This window comes from Ascidia mentula, chromosome 8 (genome assembly GCF_947561715.1).
Source record: "Ascidia mentula chromosome 8, kaAscMent1.1, whole genome shotgun sequence".
Classification (NCBI taxonomy): domain Eukaryota; kingdom Metazoa; phylum Chordata; class Ascidiacea; order Phlebobranchia; family Ascidiidae; genus Ascidia; species Ascidia mentula.
In genome coordinates, this window is record NC_138573.1 from 15471520 (window position 1) to 15483036 (window position 11517).

Here is an 11517-nt window from a genome sequence, read left to right on the forward strand (position 1 = left end):
ATGTTTAAAACGTTGGAAAACTGTTACTTTTGGACACAGTTAGTGAGGTACCTTCAGATTTTGAGACCCAATGTATACCAAAACGAACAGGTCCTACACTTTTTGTATCTAGTCACTTTATAGCTGCGATCACCAAGTAAGAGCCCATGCACAGAAGGACGATACTGAATCTCAAGCGATTGCATGAAACACTTCTTCGTGCGTTACGTTTAAGTAACAAAAAAATTTGTCCTAATTTATTCAGAAATATAAGTTATGATGATACACGATTGGTTTTTCGCTGGAAGAAATTGAACTAGATTATGGTCGATTACACATGTAAAGAAGTATGGTCAAACAAAACTCACAAAGACATGCTACAAACATACTTTAACTCACAAAGAAAAACATACAAAATTCAACTGACAAAGACATGCGACCATCCCTTTTTATTAACAACAAATCTCCTGCAACAAAATTGAGGAGCGATCGTGTTAATTTAATAAGTTATTCCAAACGTATTTTACATATCTAATAAAACGTTTTTGTTTTGGCGACGGGTACTTCCTCGTGACTGTGCGAACGACATGTTCAGGTGATGCCCGACCTTGTGTTTTTCCGGTTATGAAATACGTTTGTTTCCTGCACAAAAAAGTCGTGCGCAGCATCTGGCTCGACAACGCTGTTAAATGATATAGACAGTACACAAAACGGAATTGTAGAACAGAACTTTCAATGATTACAGAACATTCGATCGTTCGATTTGCAACTAAAACTACGTCTTGTTATGTTGTTTACCCACCCGTGACATGGAATATGGAAGCAAGTACCACTAAAGGCCATCTACAAACAAAGGTAATCTATGCATTGATCTCCCAATCCATCAGTACACCCAGAAACCCGAACAAAATAAGATGTAATCCTTAATTGTGGAAAATAACAGTGCACGGGCTGCGCATGTGTCAAACCTGAGACAAACAAAAATTAAAAAAAAAATTGAAGTGAAAAAAAAGTAAGTGAACACTTTGTATTGCAAAATGTTAACATAAAAGCACTGCATAGCACGAACAGTATAAATAGCTTCTGTTCCTATATCCCTGTAAATTGTCAGCGACATTCCAGAGAAGACAGGAATTCCACTCCGTTGACTGATTACATGTCAGGATTTGGCCGTCCGTAAGTCCGGGAGGTTTTCCATTAATAGTTCGTATGTGAAGAAAGTTATGCAGCAAGCTGGGGTGACTCGCAGTAAATTTGCACCTAAACCTTTATAGAAGCCTTTCCAACCCTCATTTCTGGAGAACATAATGTTTATTTTACATAAAAATACTCTGTGTTCACCACTTTAAAACCTACCTCCATGTTAATACAACTACATTCCATATACCATTGTAAGCTCTGTGCTGCTCTTGCAGTCTGGCCCTAACTACTTGGTAAGGATATGTAGATGTCGCAGCTATGACTTTGGAGAAAGCAGACATAGCGAGGATGTCCATAGTTCTCTAAAATAATTCAACAATTTAAAACATCACACACTCCTATTTTATGCAACCAGTGCAAACAGTTGTCAACATGCTATATATGACCTGTGCCTAGTGATATTATACACATGATTTGCCTCACCATTTTGGCCCTAACATCAACATTTCTTCTGTTTGCATTCCATATTTTTAAACGCTCGTAAACAAGAAACTGTACGGCGCCATGACTTGTACCCAATAGGCCTGGAACCAAACCCTAAAACATGGTTTCAAAGAACAATACATTTAAACTACTACTTAACATGCAAGTGCAGCCAAATTTTGTTACCTTATATAAACCTTTCAGTCCATGTTGTTTGTACAAAACAGATATAGTGTGAAAGGTTCCATTGTATACTTTTGCCTGTGACTCATACTGTAGACATAACCGTGTCTTTGCAATCCACACTGGATTTGTTGCAAGAAGCGTAATAGAACCTACATAAGTTTGAAAACAATAATCAAAATATATACAACTTTTGCTACTGCCTCAAGGTGTTTGTCACACAAAATGAATTGCATCGGAAAGTATTAGAAAAATGTAAGTAAATAATGTGTTAATATGATAATATATTAAAAGTGTTTGTTTTGATGTAACTGAAGTATATTTGAAAAAGTCTTCCTATGGTTCTATAACAAGAACAATTTGTTAAATTCAAAATGGATTTTGTACCTGATACAACTCCACAAGACAAGTATTGGAACACTGACAATGGCTTGGATGCATCACCTTTGTTCAAATGATTTTTGATAGTGTTGTAACTGTTTCATGAAACAAAAACAAATCAGTAAGATTTTGTCATGTTAAACGTCATATTATAAACCCACAAAAAGAAGTAGAGGCCCCAGCTCATTCCAGAACCAATAATATTTGGTGAAACTCCAGCGTAGAGACCCCGAATTCCCTGTTTCCTCCAAACACTTTTTGTGAGATCCCACATGCTGTTGTATTGTGGTCTACTCGACAAGCCATCACTGACTGCATATAGAGAGATTGCTTTCAAACACATTTTGTACAGCGGCAATTAATATTACTGGGTAATATGTTTAAATTTTGGGCACTGTGTATTTCTACGTAAACACTGTAACTTAACAACACAAAGTTGTACACATAGTATTGTAAAGTTAAAACTCTCATGCTGCATAATGGCTCTTGGCTACACAAAAAAAACATTGTTTTAAGTTACAGTTACCCACCTGAAAAACGAATCTTAATCAAATCAAGTGGATGCAGAATGGACGTAGCAGTGACACCTCCTGCGACTCCAGCTACCAAGTGCTTGTAATTAAACGTGCCATTCATGGTCACAACTCACGACGTACCAACAAATTCTCTCTTCAGTTTTAAATTCCTTGGTGGCAGTGGCATATGCACCCTTTGAATGTAGACACCGATGTCAAGGGCTTGTAATTATTCTAAACAGAATATTTAAGAAAGCAATGCAGTAAGTTCTTGTCCTGTTTGGCTTCCGTTGATAGAAATGTTTTTGAGAAGCACAAAGTGCAGAGCAACTGCTGCAAAAGCAACCATGCATACAAATTTATTTTGAACTGAATGCAATGCAAAACTACTTACAACCAGCATGCCTTCTTCGCTTTTAATAAAATTTATACTGGCATTCGAGGCTGTACTAAACGTATTTTAACGATAAACAGCGCTTTTTAGAAAACAACAACAATAACAATATCCCGCGCGTGACGTCATATATCGTCACCTTCAGCGTCACATGGGTTAGTCTGATACGTTCACTGCGCTTCAAGAAATTAAAACTTTATGACGAACCAAAGGAAAGAGCTATCAACTTATAGTATTCGGGTATGTCTGTTGATGCAGAAAAAAAATACAATAGTACTTTCGCAGAGCATCACCTTGCAAGAATACCGCAAAACCTGCTTTTTGTTCGAAGAAATGCGAGTAAGAAAACTGGAGTTAAAAACTTTCCCTGTTCATTCCAATCAATATAAATCAGAGCATTCCCATCACAGAGACTAGCATGTTAGTTAAATTTCCAACAAAAAACAAAGTTTACAACACAAAGCATTTTTGAGTTATACAAAGCATTGCAGAAAAGGTAGCTCTCGAAACCCAGCAAAGTGTGCTGCGATCTCACAATATTGGCGTGGAGATGCGAAAATGGTCACAGCCCTTAAAAATGTAGGAGTTGAAGAACTGGAGGTTTACTGTTTTCAAAAATACAAATTTTTGCCCTAAATTTTATTAAAATATTTCCTTTCAAAAATTGCCTCTGAGATTCCTAATATTACTAAATTTACAATTAAATTAAGGCAAGGACTGGTGAAAGTAACCGAGTTGGCTCTCAGCAGGGCTTTCGGTATTTTATTTTGCAAACAAAAAAACGCCTCATCAGCTGTCCAATTACACGAATACAAATATATCAATTGGCCTCCAAATGACACGTGGCGCAAACAGGCAATTAAACATTAATCCTAAATTCATTTGATTTGTGGTGCCTGGGTTAAGAATGGCGGCGCCTTCGAACGCACATATAAGTTGCGAAACATTGAACCCCAAATTAACGGCAAGTGTTAGTTGGTTCCAAACCAAAGTGAAGCAGATAGGAAACAGATATGAGATAGGAAATTCTAATCGTTTGTTAGAGCGAGAAAGTGTGATCAGTGTCGGCCAGGTATCGGTAAGTAACATGTTGCAACTTTGGAGGTCAATGAACTCGGGTATCGTAGTGATAGGGGGGTTACTACAGAGCATTCACCGCTCAATTGCCATCGATGGGTTACTGCAGTTCAAGACGTGAGGCCACATCACCCGACCACTCTCGCGTGTCACCAAAGGTGGCCTCTTGGATCACGTCACATACATGCGCAAAAACAATCCCGCTTCCACACATCCTGTCCGGGACAGATTTAGGCCAATACCGAGCGCTGAAAATTGCTACGATTTGCGTTTGGCAGGCAATAGACGCAGTCGGCGTTTACAGCGGCGAAGAGAACATCGGCAACGGCAACGGACGATTAACATCATATTTTTTGTCGATTAACGCAAGAGTAAACGATAAAAAATGTTGCGAAACCCTCTTTTGCTGTTTTGTGTTATCCTGTTGAGTTCACCCTCACAAACGAATGCTATTTTCGAATCGCTGCTCAATCGCGTCCAGAAGAACCTGATGACGCACTGGGAGCGGTTGAGGGATCAACAGACAAGACCTCGCCTCATCGCCGAGATGCATCTCGACGCCAGTCCCACTTTCGTCGAGGTGAGAAAAATAAAATTCTGTGATATTCGAGCCTTGTGAATCGGTTGTTGAGTCGCGCTTAAGACAACAAAAAATGCAAACGCGTTGTAGAGCAACGGATTTGTTAAAAGTAAGGGTTTGTCAAATATTCACAACACACACATAAATAAAGCGCTTTTGCAATGCATTTTTTTTAATGCAAGCATTTTTTTGAAAATAAATTCGTGCTTATTTTTTGCTTAGTTAAGGTTCTTTTAAAATAGTTTATTCGGTGCTGCACAAAACATTGGCGCCGATGCTCTGGTATGATTGCCTGACCCTTGCCCTTGAGGGCAAACTAACAGCTGATCGTTAATATTTAACCGCATGACATTCGAGTCAATCATTGAGCATCAAATCCGAACGCATCGTTCTGACGCCAAAGTTTCTCTTGGCCCAGGTGGTATTTGCCAAGCCGAAATGCGCCTTAAAATGTTTCACTCCCGGGGAGATTAAACCTTTATGCAACCGCCGATACTTCGGTGTACATTAGTGTTGAGTGCACAACATCAGTGGATTTGTTTTATGCGGAATAACAATAATTCGGCCCGCTAAACAAACGAACAATTTAATGTAGATGAAACAGGTACCGAATCTTATAAATCGTCGTGAATATACCCATATATATGTTGTAGAAACTGGGATAAAAAAAAGCCTTTTTTAATAAAATATTTAGAAATTTATGTGGTTTGCCTTATTACCTTATAAGGTATCTTATTTTTCCCCTTCAAACTTGTGGTTTGACTGACCCGCCATTATACGTTCTCATTCGCACGTAATTTTTGGTATCGTGGTTTTGCCGGCGCGAATGCAGCAGACGTAGGTGTCTGCAAAATATCGGCAATTTCTAAAGTCCCGGAAGTAATAGGGAACTATTTGTGTATTGGCGTCATCCAGGTTGGAAACGTTTAGCACTTAAATGTGTACTCGAAGTAACTTTAGGTCAACACACAACGCTACTGCGTGGCCACGTGCAGCAATGATTTTGATGGAAGTGGCGGCGCTATATTATACATGATGTGCTTTCGTACGTGTGGATAATGGCTGAACATCTGAAACATATGAGAAAACTATACTTTATAAATTTCCTACTTTAATCGGTTTGCAACGGGAAAATCATCTTTTGCTTTATTTTTTCTAGGACCACTTAACAATTATCCCTTCACGTGATATTAAAAAACGTCACACAATTCGCAAGTATTTCGACTGATGTGTCACTTGGTTTAGCGTTAATCGCATAACATGACACTAAATTTACGATAATTTACAGACTGTGGAAAATGTGGGCAACGTGGATTTGGCCGTGTGCTCTTACAACAAGTCTGGAAAGGCTGTCTCGCTGCTACGCATGCAGAACGTCGCTGATTGGCTGCGAGGAGAGGCCAACGTCACAACTGAGATAATGGCCGAGGCGATGGGTTGGCCGAATTCTGTGGGCAGAATTGATAGTAAGATCACTGTGCTAAACGTGTACTGTGCGTTGGTTTAAGTTTACCACGTTTACTTATACGCGAAACGGTTACTTCGACGTCATTCGGTAGTCGGGTGTTGCTATTTGTTACACACATGCGTCTGAATTCGCTTAGATATTGGAACATGAAAATATCATTTTTTTACTTAATTAAATAGGGTAACGAACATAGTGTATTATATAAACACAGTTAGCCAAAATGGCACCGTTACATGAGTCCTATATAAAACCAAATTTCACTTAAGGTAAGAACTTTCCTCAAATTTTCTCCAGATGACGTTCTCATCGACGGCCAGCAGTCGTATTGGTGGATGAGCACCACTTACCACGCTCCGGAGAAAGCAGGTGGCAGTATCGTGTTCCTGCCCCTGGCGTCCAACCAGAGCGAGCTGATCGGTCAAGTTAGAGTAACCAAGCATGGCAGGGCGAAGAACTGGTATTACTCGATGATCGATTGGGTGGACATGAACCAGGACGGATGGCTTGATATCGTAACTACAAGATCTCGGGTTATGCCCGGATCCGTCAAAGTCTCCGAACTGATATGGTTGGAAAATCCTGGTCTCCAGTCGCTCTGGACCAGTCGACGAAGGTTAGTATTCAGTACCTTCGAGAACAGGCATAGATATATAGGTTAAAGTCCCAAACCCCCAAAAAATGTCAACAGAGATTTGTTGACTCTATTCCATGTCAAAAAACAACAAAGTCAACGCAGTAATGTTTTTCGTTATCGCATGACAAAGGAAAATCGTCCAACTGTGCTGATCCTTCGCATCAGGATGACTAGGTTTACTTGTATCGTAGCAAGCTGGATCAACAAAGCGGTGATAGAGTTTCTTGGTGTATTTAGTAATATTTCATTTTGAACCTTAGCTGGACTTCTCATCCAATCACCCACGGGCCTGACGTCACATTCCGGGTTCTGAGGATTCCTCTGCCTTCCGGTGAGAGTCGTTTGGTGATCATTGGAGCCGGGTATTGGGACAATAAACTCTACGCCGTCTGGACTGACGGTAAGATTTTTAATAGGAGCTTCCATAATGTAAAGAGATCATAATTTTCCACTGTAAGCTGCAGACGTGGGCATTGCTTCTTACTACTAGGTCTCATTAGTGCAGCTATATGGTGTGAAAACGATTTTGTCAGCTAACAGCTGGCAAGACTTTAAAGATTATTGGCTCTATTGCTTATACATCATAATTTTCATTTGCGTTAATATTAAATACCTGTGCACTATAAAATGCATTCCAATGCTCAAATACTTGCTGAATATTTTGTATTGACGGCATTGTATTTTATGATTTCTCGACCAACCATTGCTGACAACAACAGCAGATTAAATTGGGCTGTCGGGAGCAGCTGTTTCCTTCCCAGTTCAGTCCGACCCCGGAGTAACCTCGCCAAGACCCTTTTTAGCTTGTTTTTCGAACTTTGTTTGACCTCGGTGCACCCTTGTGTAATAAGCTTCCTTCTGCAGACCCAGAGGAAAATTGGACAAACGTGGAGGCCGTCAATGAAAGGGTCATCGACAACCACGGTTGGTTCTACGACCTCCAGATCGCTGACGTCAACGCTGATGGAAGGGATGACGTCATCGTTTCCACCTGGGTGTAAGTTTTTAAAAAAAAAAAAACTTTTTGCGGCCAGTTGCAAATCTCTAATTGTATTTGATGGTTTCCTGTGCTGGGTGTGAAGCATTATGCTTTACATGCGTTGTTTGTATTGCACAGTGACTTTCACTTCAAGTTCAAACATGTGCGGTCCGTCAGGCAAAAGAAGTGGTATTACACCTAGTTCACACTAAATTCAGAAAAGCTTTATTCTCTTATTTTTTAACGATATTAGCAAAAAACAAACAATATGCAAAAATTTGTCTTGCTTTTTAAGTCGGCTCAGTTACGCCTGTTATTCCTATAATTATTCACGCCCTTTTATAATTATGTACAGGCACGGCTTGCAACAAGGTTCGGTAATAGTTTACGAAATCCCCTGCGACTTTATCCGTGACAAATGGAGGAGCCACACGTTGATAGATGGCGCTGTTGACATGCCGCTTCCCGACCTTGGATCCGGGGGTCGTATCAAGGTCTTCCACCCGGTGGCGCTGCACAACGCTGTATCGAGGTACGTGGTAATGACAGTAAAATGAAGAATAATATAGTTTTAAAAGAGAAATCGTGGTTATCGAAGTCCACCTGCGGTAAAACACGTTTGGGATCCTCGCTTTTTCTTGAACTGCGATACAAACGCAACATCGTGTCAACATAAAAAACCGTGTGAGCCACATATAAATTCCTGCACATACTAATACGTGTGTTTTTCAGAAAGAGGAAACCTTTCATTATTGTGTCGGGCGATAACGACGGAAGGGTGTACGTTCTTATACCGAACTCACGAAAAACCAACAACTGGGATTACCTAAGTCATGACGTGAGTATATGTCCCTTAACCATAAACATTCTTGATGTTAACATAGGGGTAAAATTACCGCACATTAGTTTAACTAAACTATTTAGCTACTCATTATCATGGCCTGGCAAGTTGCTTGTTTAAACGATGCCATCTGCTAGCAGCTGAGCAACAGAACGTTTACTATATGACATTTTAAATGCCGTTTTTGATTTTGTTATATTCATCATTACATTGTGCTGTAGCACTGAACAGCATTTTCCCAGCACCTACCTTTTTAGATAAGATTTATATAATTTTTTCACAGATATACAGGGCCAGGGGGCCGGTAGGGGCGCTTGCCATTGACGACCTGAACCACGACGGATTCATGGAAATCGTAATACCGGTGATGGACAGCAACAAACTGATGTTTTTCAGCTACGAACCAGGCCCCATAGGCCCAGAATACTTCGTGGACGAACGGAACCCCTTGTCTTAGATAACCCCCAACATTCGCGCGCCTATAAAATTCACGATGTTAATATTGGGTTAAAATTTTATCGGTGTTAACTTTTTAACTTTTCTGAAGAGCTTTTACTACTCCTTGCAAATACGATAATTTTTCATGTTAGAATAGGTAGGGATCAAAATTACAATTTTTTATAAAATCAACCATGTCTGCAACAATAAAATATATGGACCTACTCTTTTTAAATTTTACAAGTGCAACTGTACATTTTCTAGTCATATGATCAAACGTCTTTGTCGTTTAGGTTTTAAATTCTTTGCCTAATTGTTTGTAAAGTGAGAATATGGAAGCTTGCTGTTTTTAATTGTGTTAAAGTTTCATGGGTGTCAAGGCTTTAGAACCGTGCCCGACTTTGTGGATGTAATAAAGTTGTATTTAGTTGCATTCACTCTGTTTTTCTCATCCGTAATCGTAAAACACAAACGGAGAAGGTGGTTTTCACCCCGATGGGTGGGGAGAAAAGAGCGGTATTGCCCGTACATTTGGAGTCAACCTCTTTTGTGCCATCGCCTGATGTCATTCAATATCTATACAGTTCATAATGATAGTAAATTGCTGAATTGTCGGCACTACATTGCAAGCATGCGTACATAAGTGCCTCCCACAGCCGACGCACGTGTATATTGTAATTAACCGGAGCTCTGACGTCAATTCCAAACCCGCTGTGGAGGTCTGCGGTTAATACGAGCACACGTGGCAGTGCTGACACAGTTTGTTGTCGTTCGTTGCGGGAATTCCACAAAACCTGGAGAAACCTCTTGATGCCCTCGTTTAGCGTTTGCGATGCCTTAAGCAAGTTTTTCTGCCCAGCAAAATAGTAATTCTGGTAACCTTACAAAACTTACATCACATCTAATAGAAATATTAAAACCTTCGAACAGCCTTGGTCAGTGCGGATCCCTGGGTTGTCATTTGTAACATTTGCGGGTGTCGAGAGATAATGTCATGCTCTATTAAGTACTTAATTTTTTATGAGGATATCCCCCCATCTAAAGTCACATATAGAAAGGCTGTATGCAGTATTTGCGACGGTCGCTCGTTGGTTTGTCGACATTGGGTGTCACAAAATCTTAAATTCCGCAAGGGTGTTCTAAGCCGAGAACACAGAATCATATTTTCAGTTCCGATTTTATAATATGACATTATGATCCGCTACGATGACTGGTATAGCCTTCGAGACGGTCCGGCATGGTCATACGAGGTAAGCATTAATCTATTTTGTATCAAAATAAGTGCCGAACTATAGTAAAACTACGCACCTTTCTCGGCAAGCAGTTGACAAAAAAACAATACTTATTATTGGGAAAAAAGACCCACGGTTTTTCGATAGCCCTTATGAAGGAGAATTGTTCATGAAAGTAAATTAAGTTGGAGTAGAATTGTGCGATGTTACAACTAAGCGCAAGGTTAAACTTCCGCCAACATCACCCAGCTCCAAGAACGACTTAATCAGGAAAAATACGCGCATTTTTCCGATACTTCCACCGATTTTGGATGAACTTTTGGGTGGTTTGTTGATATCGGAGTAGGTGGGAGTTTCATCACGATTTCGGATTTATTCACAATTTATCGGGTTGTAATCTTGTAAGCTGGTGACGAGCCGACATTCCTCGGCGCGATCAGAACTGGATGCGATGAAACCACGGGTTATTTCAATCGTGAATAAATCAGCCTCGGGATATAATTTGCGACAAGGAAGACGACACCGAGAGTTGATTTATCAATGACGTTGGTCGTGTCAAACTCAAGTCCGCAATTATTTGAATTTAATTGTGTCATAAAAGAGCGTTTTGTCCACGCAAATAAGTTTCTTCGTTCTTTATGGCAACCACTTTAGTGGCAAACTAAGTGAATTGTGCTTTGCGTACAAGATGTAATTTGTGAGGTTTGTTCTGTATTCGATTTTCGAAACACGAAATGTTTAGACTGCGTACACTTTGTGACCCATTACGCCCTGATCCACCAACTGTGAAATTGCAGCTGAAACATGAGCAGCGGGCATTATTTTGTACACACCTATATAGTACGCAAAACACAATACACGCCGTTTGCCACTAAAGTCATCATTTTACACACAAGTAAATCATCGGAATATGTAATTAAATATAGCTGTACACAGCCCAATAAACAGAAACGCATGTAAAGCCTTTCGTCTGACGTCTGTCAAATTTATTACGTGGTTTACAGGATCACATTCATCTCTCAAAGGAGAGCGGGCCGGGTGCTCAATCATACGCCACATCAGGATTTACTTGTTTCAAACGCTGCTAATATCAGTCACCAGCGGTGATGTCTTTCCAATTCTCACCGCTGGGAATTCGACTCGAATATTGCATTCTGGTTCTGACGGCGGGAGAGTCAAAGAGGGACGTTCTG

General features: G+C 40.1%; 2 protein-coding genes across 2 annotated transcripts; one reads left to right on the forward strand and one right to left on the reverse strand.

Annotated features, from left to right (window-relative positions):
* Nucleotides 1–148: 148 nt before the first annotated feature.
* Nucleotides 149–3101, reverse strand: LOC145910286 (solute carrier family 25 member 32-like). Its single transcript, XM_082997356.1, has 7 exons — nucleotides 2697–3101; nucleotides 2328–2478; nucleotides 2173–2261; nucleotides 1789–1937; nucleotides 1603–1716; nucleotides 1336–1481; nucleotides 149–1274 (listed from the first exon to the last, which is right to left on the reverse strand). The coding sequence occupies exons 1-7, from the start codon at nucleotides 2800–2802 to the stop codon at nucleotides 1139–1141; spliced, it is 891 nt and encodes a 296-aa protein (XP_082853482.1). The 5' UTR covers nucleotides 2803–3101; the 3' UTR covers nucleotides 149–1138.
* Nucleotides 3102–4409: 1308 nt separating this feature from the next.
* LOC145910285 (uncharacterized) lies at nucleotides 4410–9525 on the forward strand. The gene is made up of 8 exons (XM_082997355.1): nucleotides 4410–4732; nucleotides 6021–6198; nucleotides 6495–6813; nucleotides 7095–7234; nucleotides 7699–7831; nucleotides 8169–8345; nucleotides 8546–8651; nucleotides 8938–9525. Exons 1-8 carry the CDS (start codon nucleotides 4538–4540, stop codon nucleotides 9109–9111), a joined length of 1422 nt encoding a protein of 473 aa, XP_082853481.1. The 5' UTR covers nucleotides 4410–4537; the 3' UTR covers nucleotides 9112–9525.
* Nucleotides 9526–11517: the final 1992 nt, after the last annotated feature.